At 50.6% G+C, this 25,151-nt stretch overlaps 1 protein-coding gene and 1 long non-coding RNA gene across 7 annotated transcripts in view; one reads left to right on the forward strand and one right to left on the reverse strand.

Annotated features, from left to right (window-relative positions):
• Positions 1-22,966, reverse strand: part of Synpo (synaptopodin) — a 53,183-nt gene extending 30,217 nt beyond the window's left edge. Inside the window, exons 1-5 of one of the 5 annotated variants that reach the window (XM_087180573.1) lie at positions 22,786-22,966; positions 22,101-22,223; positions 21,802-21,925; positions 19,366-19,991; positions 3,934-4,559 (exon numbers count right to left, since the gene is read on the reverse strand). In XM_087180573.1, the coding sequence (XP_087036699.1) occupies positions 3,934-4,309 (376 nt within the window). In that variant the 5' untranslated portion in view covers positions 4,310-4,559; positions 19,366-19,991; positions 21,802-21,925; positions 22,101-22,223; positions 22,786-22,966. Of the gene's footprint in view, positions 1-3,933; positions 4,560-15,917; positions 18,069-19,365; positions 19,992-21,801; positions 21,926-22,100; positions 22,224-22,649; positions 22,729-22,785 lie in introns of those variants that run through there. The other 4 variants (XM_087180575.1, XM_013075739.3, XM_087180572.1 and 1 more) reach the window with 4 other exon arrangements.
• Positions 18,903-24,017, forward strand: LOC110351108 (uncharacterized). Of its 2 annotated transcripts, none has more exons than XR_002398171.2 (3): positions 18,903-19,088; positions 21,428-21,547; positions 23,829-24,017. It is a non-coding gene; the product is annotated as an uncharacterized LOC110351108 (long non-coding RNA). The 2 variants fall into 2 exon arrangements; XR_002398172.2 differs by lacking the exon at positions 23,829-24,017 and adding an exon at positions 22,377-22,559.
• Positions 24,018-25,151: the final 1,134 nt, after the last annotated feature.

Raw genomic sequence — 25,151 nt, forward strand, 5'->3', positions numbered from 1 at the left:
GCCCTCCCATCCCTTGGCCTGGCCTTGCAGGCTCCAGGGAATTCCTCTAAGCCTGTGGCTGCTCCTGTCCTAGTGTACCAAGGTGGGGGATAGGAAGGTGGTCCTGGAGCTTGTCACCAGGCAGGGAGCTGCTTACACAGAGTGTAGCATGGGCTGGGGGAATAGCTATAGCAAAGATGTGGGAAACCAGGAAACAAACTGTGTGGGTGAGAGGGAGAGAGAGAGGCGCTAGGATTATTGTGTGGGTGGGTATGAAAGAGAAAGAGGGAAAGAAAGAACGAAAGTGGTTTGGTCTTTACGTAGGTGTTTGACAGTGGGTGTGCAAGAACGGATATACCTGTAGGAGAGACTATGAATGCAAGAGAGCTCAAAATGTAGGTGTGCAGCAAAGGAAAATGGAAAACAGAACATGCTGTTAGCCTGAATCTGCAGGAAGGAGCACACGCATACACATGCTTGTGCAGTGTTTCCAGGTGGCACTGTACCTCTGCAAATCAGCCTGTGACATGTGTCCCCATGTGATGGCCATGATACACAAGGGAGTCTTTGGGAGTATGTTCGCCTGTGTCCAGTTGAGGGCATTCACACGTGTGCAGATGTGAAAGTTCATACGTGTGACAATATTTCCATAAGAACAGGGTGTGTATACATCCTGGGTGTATAGGAATGTGTCTATGGATGCAAGTGATTGTGTCTGTTTGAGTGTATGGTGAGGCACTGGGAACCTGTAAACAGTGCTCCCACCAGCACCCCCTGCTGTGGCCACTGCAGGGCTAGGAGTGGGAAGGGAATGGGCAGCTTCTTGCCAGCCTCCTGCACTTTCCAGCCTATCTCCCAGGAGCCTGAGGAGCAGGCCCTTGTCCTTGGCCTGGGGGACCATGATCAGCTCTCAAGTTGGGCTAAGGCTCCTCCATCAAGATGGATGTGGCTCTAGGGGGCCTTATCTGACACCTAGACCCACGCCCCCTCTGCGCCCCTATCTCTGAGGCTCAGGGCAATGTCCACTGGACTGGAGGTCCTGCAGATTCTCTAGACACCTCCACCCCAATAACAAACTGCATCAGCAAAGGAGGGCCTGGATCAGCAGTGGGTCCCAGGTGTCCCCAGTGCACCTAAAGGGGCTGGAACGTAGCTGAATCCCCACTTACTCCAGAGCCTGAGGTACCTTTTTCCACCTCCAAGTGGAAGTAAGAACACAGCCTGCTGCCTCGTCTCCATAGAGAGAGGGTGCTTAAAAGCATAGTCCTAGACCTCTCAGGATTCAAACCCTGGCTCCTACACCCACGGGTTGTGAGACTGACACTTCCCTTAAACTTCTTATGCTTTAGTTTCCTCCTCTGTAAAATAGAGATAAAAGTATAAATTTCACAGGGCTGTTTAGATGAGATGATATAATCCATACAAAGCATTTAGCATACAGCCTGGCAGCTGAACTGGGAAGCCCAGATTTCCAGCCTTTAGCTCTGCCACCAATTTACAGTATGATTTTGGGCAAATTGCTTGGCATCTCTGGGCTTCAGAATCTCTATCTGCACATTAATCTCCGTGAGCTCTGCCAGGCATGACCAATTGAGACTTTGTGCAGAGGGTGGCTCTGGGTTTCTTAGTGAGCTGTAGACCAGCCCTTGTTCCCCTGAGGCCTGATCAGGAGCCCAGTGTTACACTTTCCTTCCCACCCATATTCTCCCAAATAGCAGCAGCTGGTGGCTGCTACCCACATCCGTTTGTGCAGCCCTCCCCCTCCAGCCTGCCCTCTCAAATCTTAGAGAAAAAGTGTCAGTACCCACTGACCCCAAATAAAAGTCTCTGCAGTGCCCAAGGCAGATGATGTCAAGGCTCATTTTTAACATGGCACTTCAGAGAGGTGGGGATCTTTTTGGAAGGATGGGGGTAACTGTCTGGAGATACTTCTAATCTGGCAGGGATGGGAGGAAGCTTTCAAAGGAAGCCATAAACCATTAACAACCTAGTAGTTCCACAGGCTTTTCTTTGGAGCTTCAGGCAGAGGAAAGGACTCTGGCCACACCCTTTCCCCAGGGAGCAGGAAGGCATGTATGGCTCTAACCCAGCACCTCCTGGAGTTTGACTCTCTGGCAAGATCCAGCTTCCTTCCTGCCTTCACCTCTGAGAATTCTTCCCTGTCGCCGCTGTCCTCTTGAGGTTACTCTTGCCCCTTTTGTCCTAGACTGTTTGGGCCAGAACTTATAATTCCAGAAGAGCACAAGCCCCCAGTTTAAAACACCAAGGTTGAATCATGATGTAGGAGCTTGCTACCCCCACATCTTGGACAAATCACTTATATTCTCTGAGATTCAGACTTCTCATCTGTATAGTGGAGATAATAACAGTAGGTCCCTTGTGGAGATTGCCACGAGATCAAGGAAATAGTACTAAAGCTCTTAGCACAATGGGCTTAGCACATCAGGACTCAACAAACAGCTGTTGTATTGTTGAGCTAAAGATGATCATTTCAATTATTAATAATATCCCTACCTAGAGTACTGTAAAATTTCCCTGACACTGCAATATCTGAGATCACTACAGCCTCACAACAGTTCTATCAAGTATGTAGGGCTTATGCTTCTATTTTATTTTCACAGATGAAAAAGATGAAAGCTCACCAAGGGCAAGGGACTTGCTCCGGTTTGGTCAGTAGACTGTAGGTACAGAAGCAGCACACACACACACTACCACCCTCACCACCACACATACCCTGTCTCCTGACCCCAGCTGTGATCTGTGCGAAGGGAGGGAGCAGGTCCTGGGGGGCTTTGAGTTCCAGGGGACTTGTATTTGGCTCCCTCAGAGGTGAGGATCCACCTCCCAATTTAAGACTGCTGAGCCTGTAGTCCTCCTCCCTGCTCAGAGGCATTAAGTTCTCTTCTTTCTCCCACCCAGCTCCCTGTGTGACCCAAACCTGGCCGGGAACTGCATCCATGGGGGGTGATCAGAGCCTGGAGAGAATTATTTCAGAGAGCAGAGTGGGTGGAAAGGCTGGTGAGATGCCAACCAGGGCGTCAGCAACGCCTGCAGAGAAATGAAGTGTTCCTTCAGTTTCCTGGCACACAAGCCCTCCCAGGACTGTGTCTCCCCCACACCCTGCACCCCCGGGATCTGCTGGCAGCAGCTCCTGTGAGTTGAGCATGGTCCGGCTCACATCCTCCCCATCTGGACCCACTTCAACGTTTCCATGGGCCGGCAGTGGAGGTGATTCAGTGTGGGCTTCCCGCCCCACCCTGTACTGCAGGAAAATGATTCTCACTCCCTCCTTCCTTCCATGCTGCACATACACACGCACACACACACACACACACACACACTGAGCCTCCATCGGCTGTCATTGGATCCCATTGCAGCCCAGGTAACATGGCTTTTGCCTTTGTCATCTCTAACAGATGGGACACCGAGGCCGAGGAGTGGAACATATTGGGCCCAGCTCAGCCACTACTATGGTGAGTGACCTGCACCACTGTCACTCACTCTGGGTCTCAGTTTCTCCACAGCGCAGCATTAGCTCAGAGGCGCCCTCTCCACCTTGCAAGCTCATGAAGGTAGAGACCACATCTGTTCTATTTAGTGCTGCACCCCAGCATGTGGATCCTGCCACCCCCGCTGCTTGGGGTTTTACAGTCACTTGTTACCACTGATGACTGGGGGCCAGATGAGAGTAGAAATGGACGGTTTTTTTCAAGTACACATGATAACAGCTTTCTCTCGATGCCTTCTCACGTGCCCTCTGTGGCAGACAGAAGTGAGGTCACATGTGGGACAGCGGGACCACACGTAACTTGCAGCCGTTCCTCTCCACAGCTGTTAATCTGGGCCCGTGTGTGAGACTGTGATGGATTATTAGCCATCATGGGAAATATGCCCAAGGCACATGCTTAAGGCCTACGGAGTTTCCTGTCACCCTGGAGAGAAAGGAATGCTTACCTGGTTTCTGGGCCACCCTGAGCTCAGGACCAGGACTGGGGCTGGATATCATCACCCTCCGGGCTGTCACCACATCCCAATCCTGGCTGGACCTATCGTCATGCTGGGTTCCCCCTTGGGCTTCTCTGGAGCAGCTGGATGGCCAAGTGCCCAGGATTCTGGTCAGCTGTGGGACCTCTTGTGTGGCTCTGCAGGCCACCTTGTCCTCTTCAGGGTCCGTGAGCCCCATCTCTCCCTGTAGACCCTCTTCGCTGCTGCTCTCCTCTGCCTCCAGAGCCAGACACCTATAGCTCCCATCAGGGATCTGAAAGCTGCAGGAGGAAGGTGTCCCTTCGCTGGGCCCAAGGGCTGGGGGTGGGAAGTGAGGGCCCAGCATGGTGCTCCTCTCCTTGGTGACAGAGAAGCCAGCAGGACCTTGGCTGGAGCCACTTGTGTGAGCACTGCTCCTGTAGCCCTTGGCTCTCTGTAGATCTGTCTTCCTCTGCTGACTGATTCACAGAGCTGAGGCAAGGTCCAGCTGAGAGGTAAGATAAGTCCTTCCCGGGCTGGGTAAAGTGGTGGCCCCAACACCTCCTTCTTAACACTTCTTGACCTCGGTTGTGTGAGGCCCCTTCAGGGCAGGCGATCTACACAGGCAGGAAAGAGACAGCATGTGAGACAGCTCACTCAGTATCCTGGGATGAATTTCTGAGACCTGTCCATCTTTGGGTGACCCTGAGAACTTGCTGAGGTTTGGGATTTAGGACAGACAGAAATTTCCACAGGGAAGTGTTTCCCAGGCTTCAGTCACAAAACACCTTAGATTTGTACTATATCCTTCTGCTACTTCACACTATTGACTTACTATTTCTCCATCAATGTTAAATAATGTACTTCTATTCCTTAGATTTATCTTAAGCAATAATTGCAGGAAAACCACAAGTATATTGTGCTAAGTCATTTTTGTTGCACATTAAACAAATATCTAGTTATTTAAAAATACTTATCTGGGCACCAACTAGAAAGAATTCTCTTACATTCTACCAAGGGTACATATACCACAGGAATCACAGGAATTGTGGGGTGGAGGATGGAAGACTGGGGACAAGCACCCCCTGAGGAGGTTGTGAGAGACAGCATGAAGGGGTGCTTACATGCTCTGGCTCCGGGTTAGAATCCCAGATCTGCCACTTGTGTACTGGTCTCAACTTCCACTTCCCCAGCTGTGTACAATGGGTACTGTAATAACAACACTGGAGCATTGCTAACTTGAAACCCCAAAATTCTCCCTAACCCAAAACTTTTTTGAGCATCAACATGATACCACAAGTCCAAATTCTACACCTGACCTCATGTGGCAGGTTGTAGTCAAAACACAGGCACATTAAAATTATTGTGTACAATTATGGTCAGGCTATATACAGAACAGGATGCCTCAGTTCACAAACACTTCTGTTTGCAAACAATTCGGTTCACAAACAAAAACATTGGGAAAAATTCTCTACATTGAGTGACAAACATGACCACAGCCACCTTTCCCACTCAAACACAAATGCAGCAATCTTCCCCCGAATCATAAAACAAATTAAGTTCCTAAACCAAGGTACCACCGCATATAAACCATATGTGAAATTGAATTTCATATTTATACTTGGGTCCCACCCCTAAGATATCTCTTTATGTATATACTAATATTCCAAAACATGACAAATTTTGAAATCTTAAACATATCTGGTCCCAAGCATTTCAGATAAGAGATACATAACCTATCTCTCCAACTTAGTGTTGCATTAAGCAGTAAATGAGAAAATGCTTGCAGAGGACTCTGTACAGTTTCTAAACCCTGACTTAACATGTGTTGGCTATTCTTTCATCCCACAAAAATTTGTTATGCTCTTATTCTATTTCAGATACCATAAAAACTGCTGTGACAATGGTGAGGATAAAGAAGATATGGTAATCGGGCTCTTGAAGCCTTAAAATCTGGAGAGTTGTGAATGATAAGAACAATAATTGTATAATACACATAAATGTTAAGAATGATGGTAATCAGGAAAGGGGGTGTAGGCTCCCTATAAGAGACTGTGAGGTGGGATGGATGGGAGAGATACTTGGGTGGACGCACTGGCTGGGCTCGGAGGCAGATGGCAGTGGGAGCGGAGGGAGGGAGGGAGAGAGAGGAGTCTGATACAGCGCAGGTTCCCCGCTCTGGCAACAGAGTGATGTTGTCTAATAGAGATTAGGAACAAATGGGAAGGAGCAAGTGTGCGGTGGAGCAGGAAGATGAGTTTGGTTTTTGGGTTTCAAGGGAAGATGATCAGGGGCCAGTTTTACCTGGGGCCCTGGAAAACAGGGGAGAGCTCTGGGGGAAAGACAAAGGTTTGGAAATCACTTGTGAAGGCACATAAGAGTCCCCAGGCTGGGCAGATAGCACTTAAATCAGAGCTCCTGGTGATTACACTTGGGAGTAGCCCTGGGAATGAGCAGATCTTGTTTAAAGACTCAATTCTACCCCTACTTAGCCGCATGGACTCTGAATCTCACACATCCTGTTGCAAAATGCAGGAAAAGCTCACAGGCCCACGGGCATCCCTGTGCATAGTGAGAATCCTGAGCCCTGAGAATATCTGTGGACATGGATGGCCTCAGGGCCTGGGCTGGCTTCAGCACAGTGCCCCGCCTCTGCCCCAGCAGGGGTCAGGCCTCCCACCGTAGCCTTGGCCTCTGGCTGGGGCTGTGCCAGGAGTCTGGTAGGCAGGTGGAGAGATAAGTGCATTACTAGCCCTAGGGCAAATCAGAGCCAACCAGGGGAAAGGCAAACAGACGTCAGGAACAGAAAGATAACCAGGCACCTATTACAGCTGCCTCCATGGCAGGAAAATCAGGAGAAAGAAGCCAGCCTGGAGCCCAGGAGAAGGATGTTAGTTTAGAACACTAAGCACCTACTTCCTCCTGGGATCTTTGCTTAGGTTCTCGCCGCTGTCAATTCTCACAACCACTGCCTGGGACAGATACTTCATTATTATCCCATCTCAGAGGTTAGGAAATTGAGGCACAGATAGGTAAAGCAACACAGCTAGAAAGGGACAGGGCTGGGATCCAAACTTAGCTCTGTCTCCTTGACCATGAAGCTGGACCCAGGGACGAAGAAGAGATGGCTCCAGTCCCTCATTCCTCTCCAGCTAGCTGTTGTCACACTCACTAGCTGCTGCCAGGTTTCTGCTGTTCAAGTTTCAGAGAATCTCATAAAGGGCCGGTAGAGACCTGGACACCTGACTGGCTGTATGACCTGGGCAGGTGCCTTCTGTGCTCTGGAGTCAGTTTCCCCAAGGGTGCAATGCAGACCGAGGCAGATGGAGCAGGAGGGGCTGTGGGACTGTGGCATTGCCCGATCTCCTGATGCTAACCACTTGCAGCCACCCACCCTGCCCCCACCACAGAGCCAGATGGCAGAGGCAGCAGGAGTGGGCGTGGGGAGGGGGCAGGGCTCTCTGACTCCTCGCAGGGGCCTCTCCTCACTCTATCCCTGCTTCTGTTTTGCTGTATTTGACGGTGGCCACGGTTTCCAGGAAAGAAGAGAGAGGCGGAAAAGTTAACTTTCCGCCACCCACACAAATATTTTTGGCTGCTGTTGTCTTCAGGCTGCCAAGCCAGGAGGGAGGGGTTGGTAGGAGCACTCCAATTCAATGCTCTCTGGAGGAGGGAGGACTCCCAACCCAGTGGGGGGTTGAGGGTCAGGCAGGCCCTGTGCAGGCCTAAGCCCTGGAACAGCCATCCCTGCCTATGAGTAGCAGGGTCCAGGATCATAGCAACAGTGGTAGCTGCCACTTTTCTGAGTAGCTGCTGGTGCTGGACTGAGCCCTTTACCTAACACTCCTCTAAGGAAACTGAGGCACAAAAAGGCAAACACAGTACCCAGAGCTGGTGTGTTGTGAGGGGCAGAGCCGGGTGTGAATCAAAGCTGCTGGGGTCTGCACTTTTCCATGTTTCTCTCAGGGGCTGCAGACTTTGGCTCCAGGGACACTCACCCCCTCAAGTCCCCGAGGTGCTAAGCGCAGATGGTAGGTCCATCTGTTTGGGCAGATTTCTGCAGGCAGGAGAGGGCCCACCCCAGCCCAGCAGAAATGAGAGAGGGTCCCCTGAAGCTCTAACTCCATGCCTACTCACAGCCACACCCCTCATCTGGCCACAGGCTCTAAACTCCCGAGCCCTGGCAGGCAAGGTGGATGGAGCCACCAGACTCCAAGGGTGTTCTCACCTCCAAGGGCAGTTCTGAGGTCATGTTATACCAACAGCGAATGGCCCTGGAACCCAGAAACCGGGAATTGTGGCCTTGAGACCTTCACATCCCTTCTGCTGCTCTCTATGTGATGAGGAATGGCCCAGGATTAGAGTCAGATCCAGGTTCAAATTCTGAGCCCACCTCCCAGTGAATGTCTGGCTAAGTCTGTTATTTTTTTGAGCTTCAGTTTCATTGCAAAATGGGGCTTGGGAACAGGACTGACTTCCCAGGGCTGCTGTAGGGATTAATGGACAAAACAGGCTCATGGCAGAACAGAAGCCATTTTTCTTTGTGTTGCTCACCTGCCAGGCTTTTGGGCCAAGTGCTTGGCTCACACAGCCTGCAGTTAGTGGAAGGCCTCCCTTGGGTTCCCCACAGACCAAGAGAGCAAGCGATGTGGCCACAGGGAAAGGTAAAAGGGGTGACAGGTGCTGAGCATGAGGGCCCATGACACAGTCCTTGTTTTAACTCTCCGATTGACTCAACAAGTCATGTTAAGAAAATGTCAAGATCTGATTCTCCAGGTGCAAGACAAAAGTAGGCTGAGAAGGGAGAACCTAGGAAGACTAGACCCTCATTTCTCCAAAGGCTCATCCACCAGAAGTCTTTCTACTTGACCTCTTTCCACCTGCAGTCTCTTCCTGTGTCTGTGCTATATAGGATTTAATCCATTTTCCTGCAGTTTTACTTTGAATGTGTTGCTCACCTGCTCAAGAGCATTCTCTAGCTCACCATTGCTCACAGAATAAAGCAAAATTACAAACAAAAGGAAAAGCAAGTTCAAAGGAAAATTTCATGATTCTTGGTTGAGAGGAATAAAGGAAAGCTTCCTAAGGGAGATAATCTGTAAGGCCCAGTGAAGGCAAGAAGGAGGGACCACTGGGGCTTGCATAGATTGAGGTTGGGGTGTGTATGCAAGGTAGAGGTGGATAAGACTGGAAGATGGGGACCAGATTGTGACAGGCTTGTATCTAAATGTCCCCCCAAAGCTTCATGTGGTCATAGGTGGGGCTTTTCAGAGGTGGCTGGATCTATGGTGTGTGCTGCTGGGATCAAGGATTGATTCTTGGTGTGATGCTAGGATTAAGGCTTCCCCACCCTTGATATGAGCCTGGGTAAGATATAAGGGACAGAGAGAGGGTTCTTACTTATTGTTTACTGTTTGATGCATGCTGCCTTCTGCCTTCTGCCCACCATGAACTGTTTCTCCTCTGAAGTGCCTCTCTGTGATGCCACCCTGCCATGGAGCCAGCCAACTATGAACTGAAACCTCTGCAAACTGAGCTAAATAAACCTCTCCTCCTTTAATTTTAACTGGGTATTGGGTGTTTTGTCTCAGCAATGAGAAAAAGTAACTAAGACCCTCCAAGTTCCTGGACTTTGCTGCTACCTAATTAGACAACGTAGGGTGCACGGCCAGTTCTGTGGGTTGAGACCAAAAACAGTGAGACCTGACCAGAAGGTAGGAGGCCAAAACAAGGACTAACAGAGATTCCAGGGATAAGAGCATTCTGGAGCAATTTCCCTGAGCACCTGGCACATGCCAGGCACATAAGACAATAACTACGCTAATAGCTGGTGGTTGTGCAGTGTTTATTGTGTCAGGTGCTATTCCAGATACTCACTGTGCATTGACTCATGTGATCCTCACCAACAGCCTGGAAGGAAGGTGCTATTATTATCCCCATTCTACAGATAAGGAGGTCAAACTACATGGCCTGCCAAGCTCACATGGCTAGTGAGTGGCTGAGTTAAGGCTCATTTCCTGATAGTCTAGCTCCAAATATCACTCCTGTCCCCAGAGCTGTCCTATCTTGGAAGTGGAAGTAGTTACTGAATGAATGAGTGAATGGATAGATGAATGAACAAATGAGATGGTGAGAAGATGGAAGGACGAAAGGGAGGGAGGGATGACTTTTTCTAATGCCTGGTACATTGCCTGGCACCATGTAGCCACTCAGTACATAATTATACATGAAATGTGAAGATAACCAGGGGATTAACTATACATGGAGTTGCCCTGTGCAACGTGGTACTCAGAACAGGTTCAGATGGCTAGGATGCACCTCACTTCTGCCTGGCAGCACCCTCAGCATCAGGGTGGGCTTAGGGGCAGTACCTAGACCATCTAGAGCTGAGTTCTCCTTGCCTCTAGGAAGAGAACTTAATCCATCCTCAAGAATCTGAGCTGAGAATATGTTCCCTTTAATGTTTCTCTCCCAAGGGGAAGATGGGAGCCAAGGTAGAGGCTTCCATCCTCATGGCTCCAAGGAGGAAATCCCAACCCTTCCAAATTCCAAACTGCAGAGCAGGAGGGAACACCGAGTCTGCCATTACCTGCCATGCATTCTTGGGATAATCACTTCCTTTTACTGGGCCTCAGTTTCCTCAGCTGAAAAAAGGCCTTGGGTAGGAGTATTTGGTAGAAGAGTTAAGGTGGATACTGTCCTGACCCCTCCCTGGACACACCCTGTCCCAGTATCTTGCCAGTTGGGTGGTCTCTGAAGATACGGATGTCAGCTATGTCTCAGTTGAGCCTCACGATAGCTGGGTGACTTTGGATGAATTACATCATCTCAGTGCATTTCAGATGCCCTCTTGGCAGAGGGGAATTCAATCATTCATTTCTTCATTCACTCACTCAGCACACATTCACTGAATGCCTGCTATGTGCCATCACTATTTTAAGCACTGGCAGTACACAGTGAACAAAAGAGAAAGAAATCCTGCCCACGTGAAGCTCATGTTGGTTGGGGTGGACAGATAATAAATAAATAAGAAAGCATATCAGATGGTGCTAAATGGGTGGAAAAATAATTAAGCAGGAAAGAGGGCCAGGGAGTGCTGTGAGGTATTATAACAGCGGAAGCCATGAGAAATGTTAGACAGATGCCATTCTGTGCTTTGTGTGGCATATGTATTTCAAGTTCATTATTTTGTTAAATTTTCATATGCAATAATAAAAAACAAAATCAACATTAGGTGGCAAACTCACAAAAAGAAGCTATTTACGTCCTTGGGAGATGTATATCTTATGCTAATATTTTGATTAATTTCTCATCATTTTAGAACCTTTTTACTCCTCTATGAACATCTCTACTGTCTAGGAGACAGTACTTTTTGTAACCTGTGTATAAACATATTATTTCATGATGCTAGCATTATTTCTTTGAAAACATTCTGTTCCAAGTTCATTAAATTGATAGGGTGTCTTCTCTGTGTAAAATGCATGTTATACAATGATTTTGAGAATGATAATAACAATAATATAAAATTGTTGAGTAATAAGGTGATCTATACAAGGCTGCATCAGATGCAGCTATTGTCATTACAATTTTGTGAAGGAATAACTGAGGACATAACATGAGTTACCACTTAGCGAATATTTACTATGTGCTGATCAAGTACTGTGTCAATTGTGCTCTTGTTTATTCTTCACAGTGACGTCACTGTGAGGAATCACCTGCTATGAGTACCAATTAATAGATGAGGGGCTGGGCTCTGTTCATGATCCCAGAGCAGGGAAATGACCAAGCTACAACCTGACAGGTGCCTGAGGCCGGGGTGATCCCCAAAGATTCTCTAAGGGTCCAGAGAGAAATCATTGCTCACAGCACAAAGGATCCTTCATTCTGGCCCTGGCGCTGCCACCTGCCTGGGACCTTGGGCACATCTCTGCATCCCTCGGCCTTAGTGACCCCCAGTGCACTGTCACAGGGCTGAGTCCCAATGCCCCAGTCCAGCTCTGAATTGCTGTGATCTCTGGGGGACTCAAGCGTCTTCCAAATGGACTCACTGAATGCAGCCTGCTCACAAAATCAGCTAAGCCCCCTCCATGTCACATCTATTTCTGCCCTGCTGGGTTTATAAATATGTGGGCCTGGGAACCAGCTTTGGCAGAACTGGAAAGACTGAAGTCACGGCTATAAATATGAGACTTGCCTGGCTGGGTTCGGGTGGGGTGGCAGGTCCAAGTCTGGCCTGGAAAACTACACCCAGGGGTCCTACACACAGTCTGGTCTCCTCTGAGACACACAAGAGAATGGAAGCCCAGATGGGGAGGCATTTGGTCAGGGCCATTAGGTCAGGGAACATCAGGGGCAGGCCTACAGCAATAGGCTTACCGTCCCCCTGCCCCAAGGGCTCAAACGAGAGTAGCCTACTGTGTACAAGAGCATAATAGTATGGTTTAAGCTTATATATAAAAGAAACTTATGCTAATGACACACTGAATTTTATCTGTTATATGTTTTGGAGGTATATATTTTATTAGATAAAAGGTTCTGGGTCTAAAGATTCAGAGAAATCCTAACCCTCTTTCCCTGCCATCATGAACAATGGTCGGCTCTGGGTAGAAACTGGCCATACTGACTCCACAGCCAAAAATACACATTTATTCCCATTCTGATCCAGGATGTCAGTCGGTAGCTCAAAAATAGGCTTTGGCAGAAGCAGTTAGACCATGGAAATGGGCAGATTTCTGTCTCCCCCTAGAGAGCCAGTTATTACACATTTATCAGCACAGCGCTGGGAGAAAGCATGGCCAGTGAACACCTACCACACCATGTCCTGGCTAGCTGACCCAGGCCAGTTCGTGCACCTCAGTAAGCCTCCATTTCCCCCTGGAGTGGGGACCCTGGCCACACCTGCAGCACAGCTGCTATGGGGGCTGCCCAAGCATGTACCCCAAAAGTGAGCTCACGGTTCCCAAACGTGTACTCACATTCGACTCGCCCAAGGATTTAGCACATGCTCCAGAAACCGCACCTCCTTCAGATAACATAAATCACAACCTCTGGGGGAAGATGCAGGCAACAGCATCTCTAATGCTTCCCAGTGATTCCTATGAGCAGATGGGGTGGGAACCACTGGTCTCAGCAGGCATTTATTAGCTCCCCCCAAACTGTAGAGGGAAGAGGACAGTGCAGACTCCTTATCCTAATCTGCTTATTAATTCATGGAGTTTCATAAAAGAAATTGTATTAAGAATGGTGGGTGAGACTGTAGTGCCCCTTCACAATACCCCACCCTAGGCTTTAGTGCACATGTTTATTTTTGGGTTTTCTTCCCTTCTTATTTGCCCCAAACTCACTCTGCAGAGCCCGTTCTTCCCCTACCCTTCTGGTTTTTTCCCTACCTTTAATAAATATGAAACTTTGCCACCACTGGAAAAAAAAAAAAGGAGTGGTGGGTAAACTGGACTCTGGTGGTTCGAGCCTACAATCCCAGTTACTTAGGAGGCTGAGGCAGGAGGTTTGAAAGTTTGAGGCCAGCCTGTAACTTAGACCCTATCTCAAAGTTAAAAATAGAAAGTGCTGGGGATGTAGCTCGGTGGTAGAGTAGCACTTGCCTAGCATGTGTGAGGCCCTAGGATCAATCACCAAAAAAAGATGATGAATTTTGTTGGGTTTTCCTGTTTAAAGGCCTAGGCAGCTGAAAGCATGCAGAAGCCTGGGAATGTGAGGCCTTTGCCCCCTCCCTTGTAGGCATGGCCCTGGCTGCCCACATACTCAGGGACAGAGAGTCCACAAGTCTACAGACCCCCACAGAGGCCATGCTCCGTGTGCTACCTAGCTGGCCAGCCAGCGAGATGGGCTCTCCATGGGCCTCCCTCCCCTCCTGGAGAGTCAAGCTGACTCTTCTCAACCCACAAGCCAAAGGTTCACAGAGTTGGCCCAGCCTGGGAGATGCCAAGCTCCTGGCTGGGAGAATTAAGAATAGTGACATCGGGGCATGGTATATGCCAAGGGCTTGGAACCTCAGCCCAGCTTCTCCCTGGACCAACATCTAGTGATAAGAATAATGGTATTAGTGACTGACATTTATTGGCTTCTTCCTGTGTACTAGGGAAGTCCATAGTAAGCACCTTGAAAGGGAGTGTAGTGTAGGACAGGGTTGTCACTAGCCACGTGTGCTGCTGAGCACTTGAAATGTGGACAGGCAGAATTGAGACATGCTATAAATAAAGAATACACACCATATCTCCAAGACTGGGCAGCAAAAAAAGAATGTCAAAAACCTCATGAATAACTTTTTTCAGACATTTATTACATGTTAAAATGATGCTATTTGTTTGTGGTTTTTTGGTACCAGGGCTCAAACTCAGGTCCTTGCACTTGCGAGGCAGGTGCCAGAACCACTGAGCTAAATCCCCAGCCTGCTATTTGGTTTTTAAATACATGCATTATTTTAAAATTTATTTTGTTGATTTCATTTTTCCATCTGTTTCTTTTTACCTTTTTAGTGTGGCTGCTAGGAAATTTAAATTACATATGTCCTGACATTACATTTCCATAGACAGCACCAGCACAGTGGTCAAGAGGGGTTACTCTCAAATGCCACACCCTGGGCTTCGAAATGTATTCTGCATTCTGCCACTACCAGCTGAGGGACTTCGGGCAACTTATATAACTCGCTATTCCTCAGTTTCCTCATCTACAAAGCCAGGAAAATAAGGGTTCATGCTTCTCATGGCTGTGGTGCAGGCTTACCATCCCTGGCACAGAGAAGACATTCAAAAAAGGTCAGCTACCCCCAAGATCTTTTGGTACTGTGCTAAGTGATTTTCTTAAATTATCACATGCCTCAGTAGGTACTGAGCTCCCCATCACCAGTGAAGAACAGGAGGATAATAGTAAACTCAACAGGCTTCTCTCAAGAGAGCCCAAATACGGCATGCATGTGAGGGAGGCATTGAATGACATGGTCTTGAAGATGGCATCCTAGGTAATGCTAGCATTTGCCCCTTCCTGGGTGTTCTGCATGAATTATCCTCTACCCTCCATGCATTCTCCTCCCTACCCCAGCTTCATGCAGTCCAACAGAATGTAGGAAACATAACTGCCATGGAGCCAGGGTTCTGCAGGACACTGTGGGGAGGGCAGAGGGAAGGCGATGTGGCTCCTGCTGGAGTGAATCTAGTGGAGACTGTGTGGCACGAAGCAGGGGCTGGAGCAGCTATACTACAAGGCAACAGGTGACAAGAGCTGAGAGGAGCTACTTCACCGCTTCTTTGCCTCAACTTGCGCTTTGTAAAATGAGGCCAAGGAGTGCACTCCCCAACATGGTGTGGGGTGAAGTGAGGTGGTGAAGGAGAAGCACTTGACACCACCCGGCACAAGGATAGGCTCAGAAAGGACTGGTGGCTATTCCAGCTCCTCGGGGTTGGCAGTTTGCCTCCCCATTCATTCATTCCACCAGTAAATTTAGAACACTGGGGCTCCTCTGGTAGCTGGGAGTCCAGTGGGGACAAAGGACTCTTTGGGGCTTGGGAGTATGGGCAGGGTGTGGAAAGCTACAAGATCATAGATGAATGAATATGTCAGGCAATTTCAGAAAATGACAAGTGCTCTGAAGGTGACAAGGCAGGAGGAGACTGTTACTCCCTCCTCTAGTACGGCAGTCATTGTGTCCTTAGCCACTTGAATGCCTGGCATCTAGTGGTTCCTCAATAAGTGCACATGACCAGGTCTTGAACAAGGAACTCTGAGAGGTATTTTCCGGAAAAGACCAGGCTGATTGTTCTTGGCAGTCCCTTGAAGGGGGAATCAAATGTTCAGTCCACCAGCAGGCTGGTGAGATGAAGCCCAGGACTGGAGACTGAGTCCAGGCTAAAATCACAATCTGCCACCTGCTAGGAGCCCACCAGCTTTGAGCAAGCCTTCCTCATTTGCTCAGTTTACTGGACCTCTCCATAATTAAAGGGGTTGGGTGAGGGACTCACCAAGGTCTGCCTCAAACTCTGGCAAGTCCGTGGGTCTCCCCATCTAAGACACTGTGCCTTGGTCCTGGCAGAGGAAGGGTGCAGCGGGGGAGAGGCTGTGCAGAGTGCAGAGACCAGAGCTGGCAGGATGTGGCCGGGTCTCCCCCAGGGACTGTCATCTTCAGCGCCAGAATGGAAAAAGCCAGGAGCCACTGACGCACAGCACTCAAATGTTGGGACTAGAAGGGAGCAGAAGGGTCTGGCTGGTTTGGCATCCCTTCCTCGGGCACCAGCCCATGTCTGTGATACTGGGGACTCACTTTCTTCAGAGGTGGCTCCTTCATTCCAGCTTTCAAAGCCTTTTTCTACAGAGATGACCTTTCCCCCTTAAGAGCTCCTCCCCCCATCACTGCTGCTGGCCTACCTCCTCTCTGAGGATAGACACAACAAGCTGCCCCTCTCTTCTATCCCCTCCTTTCAGCTTGACGTTGGGACCTTCACCAGTTCCACACCAGAAAGAATTCTCAGGCCCATTCCCAGCCTTGCTCTTGGCCCACTCTGTCAGTTTCTCAGAAGTGAATGGAACACAGCATTCCAGGAAAACCAGACCTAGACAGCATGGAAAGACCATCATCTCCTTCATTTGGGGGCGTTCTACATTTATCAATGCAGCCTAACACTGGATTTGTTTTGGTCTGTTTGTTTTTCTTTCAACAGCTACATCCCTGCTGGATCTGATTATGCTCATGCTCCATAAAGACCTCACTGTACAAGGGCTAGTTTTATGCCACATCTCCCACATTCTATACCTGTGCATTTGGAGGACCTGATAAATATTTTAGTTAGTTTGGCCCCCTGCTGGCAAGGGCTTAGTATGAGAGAAGCCAAGGCTCAAACCTAACAAAAGAAGAAAATAACCCCCTCCTCCACCACACACGCAGGCCAAACTAAAATAATGGAAGAGAAATACGTTTTGTCAACAGCTGCCCAAATCTACCATGAAGGCAGCTCAGGACACCGTTGTTGAGGCCGGGCTGGTGGAGAGAAGAAGGCAGGATGGGAAAGGTGGGGTAGAGGTGCAGTCTCAGGGTCTGGAGGCAGTGGAGGAAGGCAGGCCACCGAAGACACTGAGGGAGGAGGCCAAGGTGCCGAGCTTCTCTGTGCAGGTCTGACAGGCCGGCCTCCCTGTGCTAGGCCTCTGCTCAGCACTGAGCCTCGCAGCCCTGCTCACTCCTTCACTTTGTGACCGTGGGCAGCCCCCCACCCCGAGAAAGAGAAACCCCTGTTGCTTCTCAGGTCATGGCCATGGAGGGGTGAGAGCAGGAACCTTGTCCCTAAGGGCTCTGCACTCCAGCGACCGGCTGTGGAGTAGCTGTGAAACAAACTGTGTACCCTTGGGCAGTTGACTTTTACTCTCTGAGCCTCAGTTTCTCCATCTGCAAGTCAGGGCCGATTACAGTGCCCATCTCACAGGGGGCTGTGAGATTCAGTTAGTACAAGATGAGAGCTGAGAACCCAGCCTGGCAAGTGGGAGGAGCTCCATGCAGGGTCGGTGCTCTGCTCCTGCAGGGAGAAGCTGGGCCAAGGTGAGGCAGGAGCGTGAGTGGGAAGGAGCCACAGATCCCCACTCCCGCATCTGCCCTCCAGGTTGCAGCCACCCTGCTAAGTGTCTGTGTGTGTGTATGGCTGTCTGTATATGGGTCCTTACAGGCATGTGTGCATTGTGTGTAAGTGTGTGTGTCTGCCTGTGTGAGTTTGTCTGTATGTGCATCTGTGTGTGCCTGTGTGTATGTATATGTACTGTGTCTGTAGTATCTGTGTATCTCTGCCTCCCTGTGTATGTGTATGTGTAGTATCTGTGCATATATCTGTGTAACTGTGATTCTCTGTGACTATATGACTGTGTATATGTGTGCTGTGTGTGTACCTGGATATGGATGTGTGTCTCTGGGTGTACATCCACACATGTTGCTGCGTATGTTTGTGTGTCTGTGTGCCTGGCTGTAGCTGTTTGTGTCTTTGCAGTCTGTATATGTTTGTGTCTCAGAGTGTGTGTCTGTGTATCTCCATGTGCATCTGTGTGGGTGCATGTATGTTACAAGTCCTCGTGGTTGGGGTGTGGCATCCATCCGCAGAGCTTGGAGGAGGCTCTGCCGACAAACGCCTGAGCTTGGAGCTGCAGCCCTGGCCCCTGACTGTACTCTTCCTCTCCTTCCTGGTCCCTTTAACCCATTCCTGCTCCACTGGAACCCGGGCACCTCCTTCTCTCCCTGGAAGGCTTCCCGCCTCCCCAAGATTTCCAACCTTCCCCTCCACCTCTGCAGTCCCTGACCACACGAGCCCTCCCTCTCAGAGCATCAGTTTCCTGAGTTTCCTGGTTTCTCTTACTATCTTTCAGGTATGGAACCATCCCTCTATTCTGCTGTCAACAATAATGAAGAGCACCATTGTGACCCTCACCACTCTACAGCAGAAGGTTCCAAGAGGTGGTCTGGGGACTGCTCGTGACAAGACTGGAGGCCGGCCCAGGGAAGGCCCTGCCAGGCTTCCCACAGCCCCAGTCACTGACCTTACCATTTACAACAGCTGTAGCCCCAACAGGAGACTAGAAGGACTCTCAGAGGGGATCAGTTTGAGGGGCCAAGGCCTCCAGGGCTCCCATTCATTTAGTGAGCTACTCACTGAGCATGTAGTGTGCGCCGGGAGCCTAGGCTGCTCACCTGGTCTCCACAGCCAGCCTGTGAGGTAGGTGCCACCATGCCTCAGTCATTCAGAAAAGAAAACAGAGACTCGGGAGATTTCAGGGTCCGCCCCCCTGAGGTCGCAGAGCCAGTGAGGGCAGGGCAGGGACAGGGAAAGTTTTGTTGTCCTTCCCTTATCACAGGGCACAGCTCCTGGTGTCTTGTTCTCCCCTCTGACAATACCCTGTCCTTCAGTCATCGGAGTTGTTGGTGTGCCTGGTACCACTGTGTACCCAGCACCAGCGGCAGCTGTCACCTTGGGAGTCTTCGCGACAACCCATGTTCCAGGTCAGGAAAGTAGAGCTCCAAGACAAGCAGAGACCTGGCCAACACTCTGCTCATTTCCCCGATTCCATTCTGCTTGAGTTTTTCTTTAAGCCCACAGCAAACCTCAGCTTTCCCTTGCCTGAAGTTGAAACTGTCACCAGCAGACATGGATGTGACTCTACAGGTAAACCTCTTGGTTGCCACTTCCAAACTGCCTTTACTAAACCCAGGAAAAAGAAATCTCAGTGAAATCAAAGGAAGTGTCTCAGACACTAACCCGGTACCTGCTGCCTCCTCAAGGGGCTGGAGGTATGAATGCATACCCACTCAAAGATGCTGTCCACATCTTTGAGCCAAAATTTGGACAAATGGACATCACTTGTGGGGTGGGGTAAGCTAGTGAGACCTGAATCCTCTGCCTCCATCTGAACCCCATTGTTAGCCCACCAAGGTGGACTTACCTAAGCTGACAGTGGTAAAATGAAGAGTTTCATTTTCTAGGAGAAATTTTCTTAGGACAGGAGCTGCTCTTCCAGGTGAGCAGGGCCTCTTCCCACTCCCCAGGCAGGCAGAGCTCTCTGACAGTTCCCAAGCAGCGGCTCAGGGCATCATGAAGCAGAGATGTTTGTCCTTGGCCTTGGGTGTAGCTGGTAGTGGTTCAACAGGACTCACGAGGCCACCGAAGGCTGGTTGGCTGTCTTAAGCTCTGCAGGCAGGGACTGTGCCCCTGACCCCAGCTAGCTGCTTCCTCAGGTCTGAGGCAGCTGGCCAGGATCTGAAAGGAACCTGGACTACAGAGTATAGGTGACTACATCTGGATCTTCTCTGCTTCAAGGAGCCCAACCCCAAACTCATAACATTCTTCCTTCTGAAAAGGTACTATTCAAGAGGAACAAGAATCCCTAGAAGCAGGCTGTTGCTCCACATTAGGGCAGAGTTAGAGAATCATTTCAGTCTCAGCAAAGACATGACTCCTGGAGAGAAGGGCCAGAGAGGGTGAGGAGCTTGACTAGGGTCACATAGCATGATAATGGAAAGGTCCAGATAAATCCAGCTCTGGGCCCCTTATTCTGCACTCGCTGCTTCCCTGGGAGGAAAGAAGTGGATAATGAATTTATTCACACCCAAAGATGCTGCCCACATCTTTGAGCCAAAATTTGGTACCCTCTGTCCATTTCAGCCAAGGAAAACACAGTCCCTGAAGTTGCATTTCCTATAACAGAACAGAGCAGAGCTCCCCTAAGAGCTGGTGATGAGTCAAATCGCCAACGAAGTCACATGTCAGCAATGGCCACCTGGGTAGTAACAGCAGCAGAGAACTCAAACTCAGCCTGGAGAGGTGACTGGGGTGCTCTGCTAAGGGGCCCCACAGCCCCTGCACCCTCCCAGTATGCCCACCTAGGGCCAGTCCTGGCCTGACAGATAAATCACAGCCAAGTGGTCTGGGCGCCAGGGCTGAATGGCAGGGTGGCCTCTCAACTTCCTGCTCACCCCAGCAATTCAAAGTGAGGCTGAGACCAGACAAAGCACTTGAAAATGAATGTCACTCGTGGCACACCTCTTTCCCAACTCCCTGCCTTTGACCTTGAGCTCCCAACCCCCACCTGGGATGGGCTGATCTTTTCTCCAGCTCTGCCCATCCCATCCTCTGCCCCTTCACACACAGCATACACCACACACTCACAAGTGGCAACGGGGCTCTTTAATCTGTAATCACAGAATTATAGGACTGCTGATTTGTGGAGGCCAAGAGACAGTCTGCATAGCAGGTCACATCTTCTGGCCCTAGACAGCCAGAACCAACATTTCAAAGAGCATTTGAAATGGTAGAAGCAGGGCTGGGGTTTTAGCCCAGTGGTTCCACCGCCTGCCTCGAAAGCACAAGGTCCTGAGTTTGATCCCCGGTACCAAAAAAAAAAAAAAGAAAGAAATAGTAGAGCCATAAAGAGAGCCCACTGCCAAAATGCACAGGACCCAAGGGATCTTCTATTGGTCCCAATTTTTATTTGAGTAGAGTATATTTTTACTTCAATCTACTCTCTGGTTTGATATGCTATTTATGTATTTTTTCCCTAATGTAGGTAAAAATAAAACACAATTCTTGCTGAAGTGAAAACTAGTAGCCTACAGGGCCCTGTGGCAGGAGCTGCCAGAGGCATGTACTTCAGGTTTTGGAACACTACTCAGGGCCAATCCGGTCACCCTAGGGATAAGGAAACTGAGGCCTGGAAGTGGGAGAAGCCAGCCCAACAGCCACAGAAAGGCAGTGCCAGGGCCCCCCTAGAGCCCACACCTTTCTCTCAGCAAAGCTCATTCTTTAGGGAGAAATGTCCTCAGACTCAGGTCACCTAGACCCTCAGGAGTGACCCTGTTTGTCACAGAACCTGACAGGGGAGCCTCCAGCCTGTCCCCCAGGCTAAGCACTCATCCCAGGGGTCCTCTGAGCCATGGATGGGTCTGGACAGCCCCACCGTGGTCTCCCAAGGTGTCCCCTTGCTCAGGCTTGATTTTCTCACCTCCCAGGATGCCAGCTCCTGATGGGGAGGAGACTGCTGAGGGAACAGACATGGGAGAAGCGTTTGTTACTACCCCTTGCCCTGCTGCTCTCCTTTACCCTCTGGGAAGTGGGTATAGGTTCCTCAGGTGAGAGAAGACTGAACCTGGCCGGAGCGGGAGGAAGGCAGGGAGGAAGGCAGGATGGGTGGAGAAGACAATGACCTGTCCCACCCGGCAGGTTTCTCCTCACCCAGTGGCAGCCAACAGGCTACTGAGCTCATGGTGACAGAGAGGCCACATCAGCCCTGGGAGAAGGGACGCTCCCCCACACTGCAGATGGGCACACGCACGAGCACACACTCACAGCACTCAGACTTTCACTCACACTCTGACACACTCACTGGTACAGACGCTCACGACCCGGAGCCTCTTCACAGTGCCTCACCCCCGGGCACACAGTGGGCCAGCCCGCATCTTTCCTCCCTGTCCCGAGCCCCAGGCTTGGCGGCATCCTTGTCCTGCTGCCTGGGAGACACATGTGGTTTCAGTTAGCAGCAGAGCGGGCATCTCCATCCCAGACAGCGGGGCTCTGCCAGGGCCCCAGCCCCCTAGGAGCGCACAGAAGGGCCACCTCTGCCCATTCCCCACTGCCCATTCTCCCTGGTAGGCCCTACCGTCCTCCTCTTGCTCATCCCCTCACCTGGAGCTGGACTTGGCACCAACTCTCGCAGAGTCTGGTTGTGTTGTGCCCGGCCTCCGTCCACAGCTGCCCAGCTGCCCAGCTGCCCGCCAGTCTCCTCCCTCGAGCTCTGTCTCCAGAAGGCTGAATGGGATGGAAGGAGGGCAGGGTGTCAGGGGCGGGGGAGGAGGGAAGGGGGCGTGTGGAAATGAAACTTTAATAACAGAGCCCCTTTTGTTTCCGAGCATATGGGATATTTCATACATACTGAAGACATTAGCCGTCTATATTTTTAAGGGCTCAGGCTAAAGGATGAATAAATACAGCCCATATTCTGCTCAGCAAACACACACATGCAGAGTGCCGACTTCTGGAGCATTTCAAACCCCGAAGAAAAAGCCCCCAGTGACACAGGACACTTAAAAATAAATATGTTTCCAAAACCTCAGGCCAGCCTTGCCCCTCTTGGAGCCACCTGGAGGCCTGGGGCTCCTTTTCTTCTACACGACTCCCCCCACCATGCCCCCATCCCTTCTGCTCTGTGTGGGAAGCAAGCCCCTGGGACCCAACCTTCCAGCTTGATTCCTTTCCCAGGAGCCCCAGCCCCATTCGGATCCCAGCATGCCAGAGTTCCAAAAGGGCTTGGTAATCTGCCCTCCTCACTGCTGAAACAGGGGCCAAGGCCCGGAAAGGGGCAGGGACTTGCCTGAGGTCACACAGCAGACAAATCAGGATCTTGGGTGGGGGGGCAGTGCTTCTTCTTTCAACAGTATGGACACCCCACGTCCTCACCTGGAAGGTAAGAGTAGGGAGACCCCAGCCACCCTGAGGGATGGACGACAAGTGGGCTGCGAATGTGCCTGCCTGCTTTCCCACTAGAGCTGTGCTCTGGGCGCCCATCCAAGGATGACGTCAGAGGGCTGAGAACTGGGCCGGCCCCAGGAAATCCCCTTCAGACTGGCAGATCCCGACAGGCCTGGAGGCCTCAGGTGTGAGAGCCTGCCTCTCTGACAGCCCCACTCCCAGTCCTTGGATGCCCTCCATCTGTCCTCCAGGAAGAAAACAGAGCCTTCCCAGTCACATAGCAAGATGACTTGAGGGCAGAAAATTGAACCCAGGTCTTCCGAGGCTGTGCTCCAGTCTGTCTTTACTTCTAAGCTGGGCTCCAGCTCCCTCTGGCCAGGGTCCCTTCCTCCTGGTCTTCACAGTGTCCCCAGCATGTCTGGTCATCCTGCAGAGGTAGCCTCAGTTGGCCACTCCTGTTAGAACCAGGCCCTTGTCACCAACTGTCCCGTCATGCATTTAGTCAAGTAGCACAGCACCTGAAACTTAGGAGGTGCCCATAGTAATGACTAACAGCCCATTGTGACAATGCCATTGGACTCCCTACCCAGCCAAGCTTGATCCGAGCAGTGGTGCTGCAAGAGTTACTCCCCGTGCTCCCAGTCCAGAAACCTCAGCCTCCACCTTCACAGGCCTCTGCTCTGGGGCCTTTTGCAGAAACACTTTGCAGTCAATACCGTGGTCATCACCACTGGGGACACTGAGACTCAGAGAGGGCTGGAGCTTCCTCAGGTCACACCAGCAGTGAGTGACATGGCTGGGCCTCCAGCCAGGCTTCCTGACTCCAGCTCTGGTGTGTCTGGCCCTCCATGGATTACTCATGGCTGGTCCCCGGCCCTGAGTCCAAGACTGTACAGGCCCATCTACCACTATGTTTAATACTGGTCACTTTCCTGACCCTGCCAGGAAGAACACCCCACAGCCTCCATGAAGAAGGGGCACTGGTGTGGGAGCTGGAGCCCTTGTCCTGCCTCTAGTGAGCTGCAGAGGTCCCCTCTCAAAGGACACGGTGCTTCTCCTCAAAGCAGAGATCACTGGCTCACTGAATAAAGAAGCTCATATGATGAAAAACATGTGAGAGGGGCTTTGCCCAGTACCTGGTGATTTCCCTGTCTGGAGTTTCATGTTGTGCATGGATCCTGGCATTAAATTTCGTCTGGGTTCCAACAGGCCCTGACTGGTCTCCTGGCCCATGGGTGCCCCTCAGTGTAACTGCGTCTGGCCCCAGAGTCAGCTTCCTCAAGAAGCCTTTGATCCTGACACCCCAGCTTCGAAGCTACAGCAGCTCCCATTGTACCGGCCAACCGATGCACTGGGGGGCATTCAAGACCATGTGACCTGGCTCCCCATCTCAGCCTTCCACTTCTTCCCCACATCAACCCACCCCCGCCCCACACCGCCACCTGTGCACCTCTTTTACCCCTGTCATCAGCCTGCTGGGAGGGAAGCCGGGAGCTTTGGTGCATGGGTGTGGTGAAGCTACTGCTGAAGCTCAGAGGCCTTTCCAGAAGGGGGTTTCCCGTAAGTTCCAGGCTGTTTTCTGCATTAAGAAGCTTTTCCAGAGCAAGGGGCTATTGTCCTGAAGTCAGTTTTTTCATAAAATAATACTACTGCTGTTGGTGGTGCTCGGGCTCTGCCAGTACCATGGTAAGTGTTCTGTGTACATTATTTGCTCACCACTGACTACCACTCGGAGCTGGGCAGGAAGCTACACTGCTCACCAAAGTGCCCAGCCTGTTTGCAGCTGAGCTGGAATCCAACCGTGGCTGTGGACTCTAGCCCATGCTCGCCTGCTGCACTGGCAGGCTCTGGTGTCTGCGTTTTCTAGTCTGTGATAGCATGAACCCCAGGGGGCATGAGGCTCAGCCTCTGGTTTTCCTGTCTCCCTGCAGCAGAGCTAACCACAGTACTTTCCTCTGAGTTGTCATTAGTGAATATATGATGAGCTAAACACTGGTCCTGGTCCTGGTTAGCTTTTTGGGTGGAAGGAGGCAGTGCGTGTGTCAGTGTGCATGTGTGCATGTACACTGTGAGTGTGGCATGTCATTTGGAGGGCAGTGGGGATTCACAGGCATGATCCCACTAAGATGAGCATAAGGGCTTTAACCAGCTGTTTCTGATCTCAGCCAATTCACCCTCCTTGGGCAACCTGGTGTCTCTCCCAGGAGCTCATTATATTGATGCCAAGTTTGATGAGACACCTGATCTGCCTAGTTCCCTGGGACCTAG

The sequence above is a fragment of the Heterocephalus glaber genome, unplaced genomic scaffold, assembly GCF_053883595.1.
Source record: "Heterocephalus glaber isolate CG9 unplaced genomic scaffold, H.glaber_assembly_v1.0 deba00001463, whole genome shotgun sequence".
In the NCBI taxonomy this organism is placed as follows: domain Eukaryota; kingdom Metazoa; phylum Chordata; class Mammalia; order Rodentia; family Bathyergidae; genus Heterocephalus; species Heterocephalus glaber.